This window comes from Chroicocephalus ridibundus, chromosome 1 (assembly GCF_963924245.1).
Source record: "Chroicocephalus ridibundus chromosome 1, bChrRid1.1, whole genome shotgun sequence".
NCBI lineage: Eukaryota > Metazoa > Chordata > Aves > Charadriiformes > Laridae > Chroicocephalus > Chroicocephalus ridibundus.
In genome coordinates this window covers 117,692,227-117,706,425 of record NC_086284.1, presented here as the reverse complement: position 1 = coordinate 117,706,425, position 14,199 = coordinate 117,692,227, and the positions used below count along the sequence as shown (strand labels likewise).

General features: G+C 52.3%; 1 protein-coding gene across 2 annotated transcripts in view; it reads left to right on the top strand.

The window, feature by feature from the left end:
* The window catches only part of IGSF3 (immunoglobulin superfamily member 3), a 104,444-nt gene that overhangs the window by 66,193 nt on the left and 24,052 nt on the right, over nt 1–14,199 (top strand). Inside the window, exons 3-6 of one of the 2 annotated variants that reach the window (XM_063348290.1) lie at nt 1,327–1,737; nt 2,575–2,964; nt 4,641–5,042; nt 8,648–9,052. In XM_063348290.1, coding sequence (XP_063204360.1) covers nt 1,327–1,737; nt 2,575–2,964; nt 4,641–5,042; nt 8,648–9,052 — 1,608 coding nt within the window. The remainder of the gene's footprint in view (nt 1–1,326; nt 1,738–2,574; nt 2,965–4,640; nt 5,043–8,647; nt 9,053–14,199) is intronic. The other variant, XM_063348299.1, reaches the window with a different exon arrangement.

The window sequence follows — 14,199 nt, the reverse complement described above, 5'->3', positions numbered from 1 at the left end:
AGATGACGGGAAGGGAGGAAGGAGGAGGTGCGGCTGCAGGGACAGGGGCAATGGCCTGCCATGTAAATGGCCTTACCAGGTACTTTCCATGCCAGGGGCAGTAAATTCCCTGGGTAGTCAATGCGTGGTAAAAGCGAATGCTCCCATCCAGGCTGGAAAATGGGAAGATTTCCCTCTTGTTTACTCCATCTCATGGCTTTTTTTCTTTCCCCTCGTCTGCTTTTGACTTTTCTGCCATAAGTAATCCCAGCGGTTGTCTTCACTGCAGCTCACCGCTTTCTGTAGCCCTGCCTGAATGAAACAGATGCAGCTCAGCTAATTTCATCAAACCTTCCAGTGCTGTCAATGAAACTGAACTGAGATATGTTAATTATCTCAGTATATCACCAGTATACGGTGAAACTGTGGGCATTAGCAGGCTTGCTAACGCTGCCTTGTCTGCAGAGCTGAGGAGAAGGCTTACATTCTTCTTTCCATGTGATGTTTCTTGAGACAATAAAGTCTAGAAAGACTTAGGAAAGCCTTATCTTCTGGTGGTAGAACCTCTTGCTAAAATCAAGATGCTTGCGAAAAGTAAGCAAGGCTAGGGGGCTGCAGTTTCTTTTTCATCCTGATTTTAGCGGCTGTACTTCCTTCCCTCCAGTTAATCAACTGGAAAAGTATCCAGCAGTTTTATTACCAAGTGCCTTGACATGGCTGCGTCCCAGGAGCTGGCGCTGGGTGGGCTGCAATTGCACTACTGCCCTCCGCATGCAGAAACGCCTTCATTTGGCCTGAGGGGGTCTTTAAAATGTGAAATGATATAAACAAAGGAGAGGGGAATTGGATCTCCTGACTTTTTAAGAGGGACGATTAAAGGAACTAAACAAGTTTAGCTTGGCCCCACTGGTAACTGAGGAGTGAAGACCATGCCAGGTCTAAGGAATGGCTGAAGGATGTGGGCAGGAGGGAGGTCACAAAGCACGCTGGGGGGCATACATGAAGAGGAAGCCACCTGTGACAAAATGCCTCGATGGGATGCGGGTGTATTAAACTGTGCTGCACTGCAGCATGATGGAAAACCCAGCGTAGTCACTGGGACCATTGAGGAGGAATTTAAGCACAGCACTGGAGTATGTGCTGCAGGTCACAGTCTTTCCCAGCCAGGGGCTTTGGGGATGATTCTCTTCTTTTTGGGGCATAGATGTGAGCCAACAGGGCTTTGCTAGTGATTAATTACAACCGTTAAAAGAAAGCTCTTCTCCCTTTAATGCCTCTGGGCTTTAAAGTCGGCATGTAGGTGTTGCTAACTCTTGGGCTGTGTTTCCCCGTACCCCTTTGCTGCAGTGATCCCGGACTCACTGCGAGTGACGGCAGTCCCGCAGACGCTGAACAAAGTGGAGCATGACTCCCTGGAGCTGAAGTGCGAGGTGTCCAAGAGCACGGCCCAGCACAGCCACGTCTCCATCGCCTGGTACCGGCAGCGAGGCAGCGAGGCGCCCGTGGAGGTCATCTCCCTCAGCCGTGACTTTGTATTGCGGGCCGGTAGTGCCTATGCCCAGCGGCAGGCCACAGGGGACGTTCGCTTGGACAAAGTTGGGGAAACCACCTCGAAGCTCACCATCTACAACCTCCACCCATCGGATCAAGGCGAGTTTTACTGTGAGGCGGCGGAGTGGATCCAGGATCCGGACAAGTCTTGGTATGCCATGACCCGCAAGCGTTCCCAGGGTGCCATCGTCAATGTGCAAGCCACCGGTCAGTGTCTCTTTTGCCTTTTCTTGCTCGGCTGGGTGGTGGGAGGAGGTGGAAAATGGGGCTGCGCCTTGTTAGGCAGCTGGGGCTCATCTGCCTCCTTTGCCGTGTGCCCCACTCGGGAGGCTGCTGGCAGGGGGAGGCAGGGCAAAGGAGATTCCAGCGCTGCCTGTGGGCAGGCTAGATGTCAGCAATTAGCAACCAGGGGACACCAGGACAACAAGGGGGTTTGGGGCTGACACAGGAGCTAAAACATACATCTTACGCACTTGGTGCTAGCACAGGCAATGAGATTTTTGGTGAGGAGATAAGAGTGACACAGCAGAAAATAAAACTAAAACTTTCAGCAAGCACTTCTTTATTGCACAGGGTCCATTAGCAAGTCAAAATCCTTCTCCCAGCCTGCAGCACAGGTTCCTGCTAAGGATCTAAAGACCCAGCTGAGCTTCCTTCCTCTCTGATATCCCCAAAGGCCCTTGCCTCTTGACCCTGGCTGAGCAGGGTGTGAGTAGGACTAGGCTCCAGCTCGCATCCTGCAGTGCCACTGGGTGCTGGTGCCACAGCAGAGCTGCTCCTAAGAGTAAAGGCTGGAGGAAAGGGTTGTGACTGGGAATGCCTTGCAGCTGTTGCGTGCTGGGTAGCAAGCTGCCTCTCCCGCAGCACAGCCCATCTGGGCTCTCATAGTGAAAGCAAGACCCTTGCCCCTCCACCTGCATATGCATGTGTCCGAGGGATGTTGAGTACACAGAGAGTGGCAAGTTGTAGATACCACGCACAAGGTGTGCTGGCTGTCCTGGTGTGCTTTGCCATGCTAACATGAATTGGGCTGTCTCTTCCCAGATAAGGAGTTCAGCGTCCGGCTGGAGACAGAGAAGCGAACATACATTGTGGGTGAGCCGGTGGAGTTTCGGTGCATCCTGGAGGCGCAGAATGTCCCTGACCGCTACTTCTCTATCTCCTGGGCCTTCAACAGCTCCCTCATAGCCAGCCTGGGACCCAACGCTGTGCCGGTGCTCAACAACGAGTTTGCCCAGCGCGAGGCCCTGGGCCAGCTCAAGGTAGCCAAAGAAAGTGACAACGTTTTTGTGCTAAAGATCTACCGCCTTCGCCTTGAGGACAGTGGCAAGTACAACTGCCGAGTGACTGAGCGTGAGAAGACTGTGACAGGGGACTTCATCGACAAGGAGAGCAAGCGGCCAAAGAACATCCCCATCACCGTCCTGCCGCTCAGTAAGTAGAGACTGGCCCGTCCCCTCCTGGGGCCATTGCTCTACTGGGCAGCTTGCTGGTGAGGGTGTGATTTGCCCATACTTTGGCAGTGGGGAAGAGGGAGGATAAGAGTTTGCATGCTCTGGAGGCTTGAAATCCCAACTCAAAAGTTTTGTTTTTTTTTTTTGTTGGGAAGAGGACGATAGAGAAGGAGGGACATGTGTCAGGTTCGTAGGTGGGGAAACTTGCCCCCACCTTGATAATGGCCCCAAGCTGGCAGTTTTGGCCTTGAGCTGAAGGTGCGTGTGACTTGCTCTTCACACCTCTTGCCTTGTTCTGCAGGGAGCTGCATGCTCGAAAGTACTCATCACGTGTAACGGGGAGACCAGCTTATCCTAAGAGATTTGGTTTATCGTAAGAGCTGCTAGGTTCCTGCAGGCCGTTCAGTGTCTGTTGTTCAGCTGTCTTGCAAAGCAGCTGTACTGGGAGAAACCAGAGTTCATGTGCTCCTCGAGCCCCAGTTTGCTCTTCAGCACGGAGCTCTGTCGTGGTCACTGATGAAAACAACCCTGCCGGAGGCTTACCTGAATGCCTTTTATGTTTGTCAGACAAACATGATAAATACAGAAATAACGGGGTGAAAGGAGAGGGTCCACTGACTCATTCCTTGTTTTGCCCTCTGAAGCTCAGGTAGCTGTGGCATGATGGACCATGCACATGTTGCTCAGGCTACCCTGGCAGTTGGCTTTGACCAAGCAGAGGGTAGCTGCAAGAGAATTTTGTGTGATGTTTGCCTCCTGTCTCTTAGGTTTGTAGGGAAATGCAGCTCTTTCCTCTAGCTTTTTTTCCCTTCCTCATTTCTCCAAAAGAAATTCTTTTTCTTTTCTCTCCTACCAATATTTGATCTCATTTGTTTGGCTTTGAAAATCACTCTAGCTAGAGTGGACTTGCACTGGACGAATGTCTCGAATGTAGTGCTCCTAGGAACAGCCACCTTTCAGACAGATTTCATTCTTGCCGTTTGATAGATCACCAGCTTTAGGAACAAATGTGATGATTTTTCAAGGGTGCTAAGTGTCCATAACTCCAACGGAAGACAGCAGGAGTAACCAGCACTCAGTATCTCTGAAAAAACAGCCATAAAGCCTTACATCTCTGAGAAGCTCAGGATACCAGGTTTTTTTGATGTTACGAAACATTGATAGCTACCTCTAGTGTCACTAGAGGTGGGACTTTGGGAGAGCTTCTCCCAAAAGGTGTTGTAGGGATGGACGTGGCAGGATGGTGATCAGGATGATGTGAATTGAAAAGCCCAGGGAGCTGGAAGCTTTTTTTGGCAGAGCCGGTTGCATGCATTGCATGTTGTAGCAACACAAATTCCCTCAAGTTTTGCTGAGATTCCATCCCGGACCTGCGACCAGAAGATGCAGCAGTGTCTCATGAGCCATAGGCAGAGAGATTTCTCCCAGCTTTGGCCTACACATGCTTTGAGTGTGCAAGTCACCAGGAGCAGCTCGCTGCCCACAGGCTGGTTTTGGATGCGGTCATGCATGAGGTTAAGATGTGCCTGGACCCAAATGCGTGGGCAGTTTCCTGCACCTGGTAGAAAGCCTCTCTGGCCGGCAGCGTCCTTCTTGCAGACCGAGAAGTGGCGAGTGTGTATCATCTCCCCTGTGTGTATGCGTTTCTCTCCTTAGAGACCAGCATCTCCTTGGAGATTATCAACAACGCCAGCAATGTTTTGGAGGGGGAGAGCCTGCGCTTTGGCTGCAACGTGCGCTCAGGCTTTGGGCCCCAAAGCCGCCTCTCCGTCGCCTGGCAGCTGGTGGACAGGCTGAACCGGCGCAGCGACATTGTGCGTCTGGATCGGGAGGGCACCCTGCAGCCGGGTCCCTCCTACGCTGAGCGCAGCAGCTACGGGGGCATCCAGGTGGAGCAGGTCCGGCCCGGCTCCTTCACCCTGGAGATCTTCAACAGCATCAAGGCGGACGAGGGCCACTACGAGTGCCGGGTGGCCGAGTGGACGCGGACGCTGGATGGGGAGTGGCAGATGGTTGGGGAGCGGCACGCGGGCACCCCGGTGTCCATCACTGCTCTGGGTGAGTACTCAAGGCGCGGGGGCTGCAGGACCGTGCTCCCCACGTGCCCAGCCACCAGGAGGTCACCTGCGAATAACTGGGGCTGCTCACAGCACTCCTGCCCTTGCTTGCTGGCAAAATGGAGGTACCCAGCAGCCCAACCGCAGCTGCTGGTAGGTTGGTGCAAAATGCCTGCGTGCCCCGTTGCGTGTGGGGGCAAAGTCTGAGGGGTGGCTGGGGCAGGAGGAAAGCAGGGGGTGGCTAAGGAGAGCGGCAGTGCTTCCAGCATCCTTCCAAGGAAAGAGGCTGCCAGTTCCACACTGTGTTTCATCAGCATTGGAGCTGGGCTATGGGCAGTGCAGTGGTGGTGGTGGTCCGTTGGCAGCCCGTGGGCATCGAAGCTGCCTTGGCTGCCCTGGGTGAACCTTACCTCCACTTGCCAGACCAGGAGAGCAAAATGCTGGGCTTCTGTCGGCCCGTCCACCAGAAATGGCAAGCATCTGTGACAGCATCAGAAGCCTGCAGAAGACATGGGTCAGGAACAGTCCTTACTGCTTCGGCAAGGAGGCACTGAGCTGCTGGCCAGGAACCACAACGTTGTCCATCCACGACTGAGCCAAACTAGGACCTGGGATCACTGCAGCTGGTACTCTGCTCTGCCAAAGGGCTCCTCCATTTCAAACACGGTGAAACCACATCAGTTTAGGAGAGGGCAGGTAGGGCATTAGGGATTTTGCATGGATCGTGAATTAATTTGGTCCCACTCAGGCCTTGCTATATTAAGTCCTGGACTAGTTCCCAAAGTGCTCCGCAGGTGACTGAAGAAGGGATGACTGCTCCTATGAGGCCACTCATTTGCAGAATGCCAGGGCTATAAACAATTGCAGAACTCTATTGAAAGGTCGAGGTAGGAATTTTGGGGATTTTTTTTTTGGTTCGCTGCAGTATTAATCTTAAGCTTTGTCAAGATGTGTAAGAGACCAGACTTCAAAGTTGTATCGTGTTCTGATTAAAATCTTGCTTTTTTCCTCCTTTCCTCCCCTTCACTTTTGACCTTCTTTCAGAGGCTGTTCTGTCTGGCGATAGAAATCTTTGCTGTATAGCTTCCAAAAACAGGTAGGGACACTAGTTTGTAAAGAACTAAAGGCAGATTCTAATCTGGTTTCAACAGCATCTTCCTCATCAGGTCAGCAGCATTTGGCCTGCTGTAAGTCCACGTAGCAGCCCTTCTCTTTACTCTGCTGCTTGCAGAAGTGTTGAGATTAAGTGCGGAGATTTTAAAATGTATCACTTTTGTCAAAATTTAAGATGTTTGGAATTGCCTATCAGTTCCAGAAGATGTGATGGAAAGGAAGTTTTCCCCTTCACTCCCTGTCCCGGAGAAATTGCCGGCTACTGAGCATGATCTGTCAAGTCCTAAGAAATTCCTAGGTCCTCTTCCTATAACTAGCAAAGCATAAGTAGCTCATGAAAATTTAGTGGAGAAAATATTGAGTATTGTTTCATTGATGCTGAATCTCATATTTTTTGTTCAGTGTAATGCTTTTGAAGCGTCCTGAGAAACTCAAATGGAAGGTGCTAAGAAAGAGCAAGAGAGGTTTACAGCTGCAGAAATTGCTAGTAAAAAAAAATGCAGTAAATTTAGTGACACTCACATTTCAAGTTAAGGTCTAATCGTTTGCCAGCCTGCCAGGGTAAGAAACTCTTTAGCTGAACCAGCACAGATGATGTTCAAACCCATAAATCTATCTGCAGGGTGGTTCAGCAGCAATAGCCAGAAGAGAGATGTGCTGTCAGATGAGACCAGATGTCCCTGAACTTCTGAGGATCTCGAGTGCCCAGCAGGGACTTCAGTCTCTGGCTGGCTGGGGAAGGAGGGGCAGGCAGGGTGAAGGAGGGCTGCTCTATTCTTTTAGAGAGGTCTTGCAGAAAACCTGCCTGCTTTTATGCGTCACTTCTCTACTTTTGTACCAAGTCCCGAAGGAAGAAGGGCCATTGTGTGTTAACCTAAGTGCCATGAGGCTGATGGTTAAGTTGGGGACCCGAGAAACACACCTGGCTTTCACACAGCAGCGAAGAGAAGTCCCTTCACGAAGCTTCCTTGCCCATGACAACTGGAGATTAAACTTTGTGAAGTCAGCTGATCTTGATGAAATTAAGTTGGCTTTTGAGGGCCATCGCTGGCTCAGTGGTGCTCTGAGATGCGCCTGGTAACACACTTGCTGGGGCAGGAGGGCTGCTGCAGAGCCTGAAGGTAAGGGCTTCCGTGGGGATGAGATGCAGCAGTCCTGCAGGGGAGACAGCCTGGGTCTCACTCTCCTGTCTGGGTAATCGCTCAACATATTGCAAGAAGCTTTAATCCCAAAGATTGACCTGTTTTCTCAGCAATTACATGTTCCAGAGCTCTGGTACGGTGGTGCCATGGGGCTGTGGAGGCACTTGCTGGAAGCATACACATACGGCGGTGTCCCTGCTGCGGGCGAGCTCCTGGCTCACCTCTTGAACTGTAATTTCAAGCCGGTGGCGGGCTGAAGCTCTGTACTGATCCAGAAGACATTCCTGTTTCTGCTGGGCGCTGGCTGGGCTCTCCCCTGCGACAGTCACTGTGCCAGGTGCCAGGAGGGCCGGTGCTGCAGGGGGAGGGAGGACAGTGGGGAGCCAGCATGGGACACCCCGTGGAGCCTCCCGGGAAGGAAGCGCTTCTTGGGCATGTTGCCGGTAGAAAACAAGGTCCCTGCTAGATCTGCTGGCACACTGAACTGATTGGAAGAGAAGAAAATATTTCTCTCTGCAACTTGGAACAAATGAGCAATGGAAATACTCTGACCCAAAATGTAAGCCGGTCAACTGGGAATATGTTATCTTCAAATTACTAATAGACTGATGGAAACTCCCGCCAATAAACAAAGTGCTGGGGGTAGACAAGTAAAAATGTATTGACAGGCTTGCAGAGTAGTGGAAGTGTGAGGATAACTGCATAAAGCTGTTCTGGAGCTGTGATCTGGAAGAGAACATAAGCTGTGCTGTGTGAAGAACAGGAGCAACCAGCTTCTCTCTCTTTCCATTGCCTCCATCCTGGGGTTTCGTAACCACTGCCATCTCTCCGATGCATGAACAAAGGCTGCTACTTCTTGCTTTCCTCATCTTTCCCTAGCTGCAGCAACCTGGGGTGGGGGACAGGGTGGGGGACGGGGTGGGGACCCCCTGCCTGGGAGGTGGATGTGGATCGCGCGGTCTGCGAGCGGTCAGGCTGGCACTGGGCAGCTGCTCTGCCCACCACTGCTCCCTTGCTGCCACGCTGCTGCGTTTCCCTAGGGGGCTTTGGCAGCGTGCAGAGGCTGGATGCTCATCCCCTGGGTCTCGGGGGAGCTTGCTCCTCTGGGCAGAAATTAAGCGTGATCCCGCAGCCAGTGCTGACACCGGCAGTCACTGCTACGCAGACACTGAAGTGTGTCTTTGCTGCTGCTGTTCATGCCACTTCACAATTGCAAACGAGGAGCCGACACAACGCGAGCAGCTGATTATTCCAGGCCCACAGCTGGATGACCACGCTCTAGCTTTTGCATGCTAACAGCAGGGCCTCGTTAGGCAGGTGTCTCTCAAAGCCCTTTTCTCTCTTTCCGCAGAGGCCGGCTTTGCTGTCACGGCTATCTCCCGCACCCCCGGGGTGACCTACAACGAGTCCTTCGACCTCCAGTGCATCATCAAGCCCCACTACCCATCATGGGTACCGGTGTCAGTGACGTGGCGTTTCCAGCCGGCGGGCAGCACCGAATTTCACGACCTGGTCACCTTCACGCGTGACGGTGGGGTCCAGTGGGGCGACAGGTACGCAGGTTTCCGGACCCGCACTGCCATTGAGAAAGTTGAGTCCAGCAACAACGTGCGCCTGAGCATCAGCAGGGCAAGCGACACAGAGGCCGGCAAGTACCAGTGTGTGGCTGAGCTCTGGAGAAAGAACTACAATAGCAGCTGGACACGGCTGGCGGACAGGACCTCCAACCTGCTGGAAATCAGGGTCCTGCGGCCAGGTGAGTGCCAAGAGCGTGTGAAAGGGTCTGGGGTGGGCATCATGGGGATGAGGTACATACCAGTGCTGCAGTGGTTTCTCCAGAGCAAGGACCGCTCTTGTGGCTACAACTGATATCTCGCACTTGTGTGTGGCACAGGTGGGACTGCTCGGCTCTTCGGCTGCGGGTATGTTGGAGACCCTTTATCCACCTCTGGGGAACTGGGTCCTCTCTTTGCTCTCTGTGTGCTGTTCATGGCGTCTTCTTCTGGGAAGAGAGGTGACTGCAGCTGAATCCAGTCTCTAGGCTGTTCTTGTGAGGCTGAGATGGCTTCAGGTTGCCACCTCCATTCTTCAGAGCAGACTAACCTGGGGAAAAGAGGAGAGGGACAGGGCAGACAGGATCATGGAAGAGAGTGATGCTCCCACCAAAGCCTGCATGTGCATACGTGAGGCGCTGGAGCTCTTGTCTTGTAGCTGGCTGCATCTGTCACTCTGCTGGAGGCACGTTCAAAACCAGCTTGTTATCAAAGAGCCCCTTCTAGCTGGAAGTCACCAAGGCCATGGGTGCCGATGCAGAGTGTGCAACACCTAGGCAACAGTCACCTGACTTGGGAGGGAGAGTCAGGAAACCTACAAAGTGCTTATGCTCCATGTACAGCCTTCTGTAGGCCTTGTCACTGATGTTTTGGTGGTGCCTTCTCCATTAAGGGTGAAAAGATACGTGGTCAGGGCAGCTCTTGGCCACCACTGAGCCGAACAGTTTATTGCTGTCTCAGCCTTAGGGCTGGAGTTGATGTCTGGAGTGAGGCTTTTTGCACTTTCAGGACTCTTGGCTCAGGTCCTTGCAGCATGGTCATGTTCCTGTGCAGATGGACTCCTTCCTAGGGTCTGTGTTCTGGCTTGGTTTTTGTGCTTTTCACTTCAGTGGCCCTTTTCATACTCTCCTCCGCCTTCCCCAACCCTTAGCATGACTTTGGGAAAGTCAAGGGATGCTACATGCTCCAGGCACCTCATGAGCTCTCCATCCTCTTTCTTCCCTCCCTCCTTCATTGCCCTCATCTCCAGGTTAATCTTCTCCATTTATCTTGATTATCCTGCCTTGTAATACATGTTTTACTGCTCACAAGGTCAGGTTGGTGATGTTCATCATTTTAGCATATTTCCCTAGGAAACAGCGTTGACTGGATATGGTCCCTGGAGTAATATGCTTCTTCATAGCACATCTCTGTGCATGCATATGTGTATGAAACAGGGGAAAAAAGAGAAATCTTTGATAACAGCTTCCAGAAGAGAGCCTCTGTGTCACAGCTCAGAGCGGCCAGAAGTTTAAAGGACATTTAAACCATGCTTTGGCAGCTGGTTGGCAGCTGGTTCTTCTTTACTGGAGCAGTAATCATCAAGTGATTTCTTAACAGAACAAGTTATCTAGGTCTCCGTGTTTTTTACCTCTCTCTGTCTCCCTGCTGCTCAACAAACTACTGCTACACAAATCTTAGCTGTCAGTCCAATGAGCCTTGCATAATGTATGTAGTTTTATGGACCACAAGAGGATGGAGGAGAAAAGGGGGGCACCTCAGAGCATCCCCAGCTCCATGGTTGTGCTCTCTCTGTGTTTTGTTTCCATGTCCCAGGCAGCCTCTGAGAGCAGGTGGTTGACGTTCTCCACAAATGCAATGCTGGCAGTCATACCAGTGACTGATGTGGTTTTCTGGTTTTGCAGGCTGCAGAAGGTCATCTCATGTTGTTGTTGGGTCTTTGGCTGGATAATCTCCAGAGAGGATTCAGGATGATGTGGGAAACGCCTTCCTAGGTCACCTCTGAATGAACATCCAAGTGCCCTCACAGTCAGACCTGTGCTGGTGAAGCAGGTGCTGGTTTTCAGATTAATATCTAAGGCTTCTTCAAAAGGTGTCATTCAGGATCCCTGAAAGACTGAACACCTGAGAGTGCTCAGTCTAAGTCTGTGGCTCTGTAGTCACCTTAATCTGACATAAATTCTGGCTGCTATTGGATGCCTTAGTCCTAGCTTTCTTCTTCCCTTTGCCACTACCTCCTGCCTTGACCCATACGCCAGTGCATTTGGGGTGAACTATCTGCACTACCAATCCACTAAAGGACACCATAAAGAAGGTCTTTCGGCAAACTGAGACAACATGTGTTTCCAGATTGGGATTCTAGTTTCCTCTTAAACCCCTGCTCCCTGTTTGTCAGAGTGACCTTTCTATTTGACAGGTTCCAGGTGCAGACGTGGCAATCGGTATATGCCAGCCTTTAAAGTGTGCTCAGGTGAGAAAAGTAAAATAGTGGCTGCCTGATTGCTTCATTAATCTCTTCATTTTGTAAAATCCCACATCCTCAAGGGGCAGGGTGTTGGAACTTCTCCTGGTGCGTCAGTTTGCTGTTGCAGTGCTCAGGGTTTCTCTTCTTGGCACTCTCGCGGTGGTAACTGCAGAGGTGGCAGCACTGGTATTTCTCCTGCTGCTGTCTCGTGGCCAACAGATAGTGTTGAGGAAAAACCAGCAGTTTGAAATACTCAATTCCCTTCCTACTCCTGAGAAGAAACAAGCAGTATTTGAAAAATGAAACACGCAGCTCCTGAAGGAGGGAGCCAATAAGGCAGGCAATGAGAGCATTCAGAACCCAGGTCTGAATACGAGGTCTGCAGGTGGGATGGCACAAGTGTCCTGCATGGCATCTGGAGACAGATTTGGTCTCTGAGTGTGACATTCCTGGCCCCTTGGGCATGAAGCCACTAAGGACTGGCAGTGTGAGGAAAAGCCCTATAAAAGCTGCTGGCCTGCATGTGTGAGACCTTATAGAGAATTTAGGTTTCGCCAGGGTGTGGTGTTCATGACTTGCCGGTGTGTGAAAGCTCACCCGCAGCAGCAGTAGGATCTGAAGCTCCCTTTCATGGCCTGTTCCTTGGTGTCAGGCAAGCCTGCATACCTTGGGTTGCAGAGCAGAGGGATGGTTGTGCACAGGTAGGGGCACGCAGCCCCAGGTAGCTCGTGTGTGCTTGCTGGGAGGTGAGTGCTGGGTTTTAACTTCCGTAGGCTGGGGCAGAAATCCAGGCTGGTGTGAGGGTCTGTCAAGCAGAATTGTGGACTGGACTGGCTAGATTGCCTGTGGCCATTTTGTGTCCTTAGAGCACAGTGCTCTCCTTGTTACTTCAATCTCTTGAGCTGGCTGTTGTTTCTTTCTCAGTGAGTTCATGTTGCAGCAGAGGGAGAGGAACAATAAAAGGACGACTCGGTTCACGCCAGCTGTTTCGCCAAAGCCAAAGCTGGCAGGAGACCATGCACAGGAGCGTGGGCTGAGCTTGGAGTGAGACCCAAGTGCAGGGGTGGAGATTTCTTCCCACCCACATCCTTGTGTTTGGGGCACCCCTTCTGCTGTGATATCTGGCCTCTGAAACGCCCAGTTCTTTCATCCCTGACAGCTGGGGCTTGCCTCGAGGGCTCACCACCCCTTTCCCCTCTTCTAGACCTTCTTCACCATCCCTTCTAGAGATGTTTCCTTGCCTTTAGCACACTTGCCCCTTTCCAGGTGGAGAAAAGCATCCTCCATGCAAACTTTATCAGTCAGGACAGATGTGTCCTGTCCTTGGAGGCGACAGCTGTAGTGACTCCCTGGCACTTGCTGATCTCTTGGGTTTTATCCAGGTGACCCTGGAAGCGTTTGGATTTGGGCTGAGCTCTTGGTGTGAGGATGCTGGCCGAGCAGTACCCCCTCGCTGCTCTCTGCCCCCTTCCTCAAGCAGCATGGAGAGGGAATGGTGCCCAGGCTCCAGGTCCTGCCCAAGGGAGGAAGGTGGTAGATAGATGCATGGGAGTCAAGGAGAGACCCGAGGGCTGTCAGGCGGGCTCTGTTCCTGGCTCCTGCTTGGATCTTGCTTCTCCCTGCCAGGTTTTCAGGAATGGAGCTGCTGAGATGGGAGGTGCTGTCTGGGAGTGGCGTGTGTCTGGGCGGTCTGTGGGACTCAGACAAGGGCAGCAGACAGTCTCTGGCGGCACAGTGCATGATGGGGACTGTGCTGCGATCTGGTCAGGCTAGGACATCTGGATAGGACTCTTTTGGCAAGGAGGGTTGATGATATTTGTGCTGTTGTATTAGATTGCCATTGTCCTTGTGTGCATTACCACGCTTATCTTTCACCTACAGCACAAGCAAGGGGGTGATTCGGCAGAGATTTGGGAGAGCCTGGAGTCCGAGCGCTGGGGAGTCTCTCTGGCAACAGCAGAGTGAAAAAGCAGGGCTTTTCATGCAAGCACGAGGTTGTGGCAAATCCTCCCTGAGCATCCTCCTCAACCCTTTCATACTCGGGCACAGACCTGCCATCCTGACCTGCAGGGCACCCACCTTGCCATGCCTCTGTGCTCTTCCCACCCCTCCGTCCTTGCGTCGTCCCTCAGCCAGTTCCTTCGTGACTAATCCTGGAGCAGGCACATGGGGAGAAGCTGCAGTCGCCTCTATAAATCTGCCCTCTTGCTGCCTGGTTTTTGACAGTAATGAACGTGGGAGGAGGGATGAGGAGGGGTGGCGGGGGATGATAACCGAGCAGACGCCAGGGGTGCTGGGCTCCTCGCTGCTTTTTTGCAAGCCAGGCTACGGCAGATTGATTGACCTGGGAGCCGTCGAGCAAACAAGGCAGTCAGGCTCTTCATTAGAGCATTAATTAGCTTCCGGGAACTCTCCAGGGGCTGCTTCGTAAGGTTTGGTTTATTAGGAGCTGTCAAGTTGAAACCATTGTGGAAGGGGAGGGTGGAGGCTCCTCAAGCTGGTCTTGGAGAAGCTGGGAAAGGCTCGTGCCTGAACCTTACTTTGAGAGCGAGGTGAGCCAGAGCGTGAAGCCCTGTGCCCAGGTGGGTGCAGAGCCTTCTGCCGCTCTCCTGCTGTCCACAAGAAACCGCCACTGACGGCAGCCTGGCTGCGTTGGGCTAGCGGTGGTCAGAGAAACCTAAGGAGCAGAGAGCAGAGGACCCTTACCTCTTTGTCCAAGCCCATCCCTGGCAGCTGCAGAGAGACTGCTTAGTAGCTTGTCCTTCCCTCTGAAGACTCTGTGAGCCTTCAAGCAGGGGAGGGTTGTGACAGTGAAGGCTCAGGGTGCTGGGAGGATGAGGATCCGATGAGAGAGGAGAAGTGGAAAAACAGGCAGCTTTATGGCCT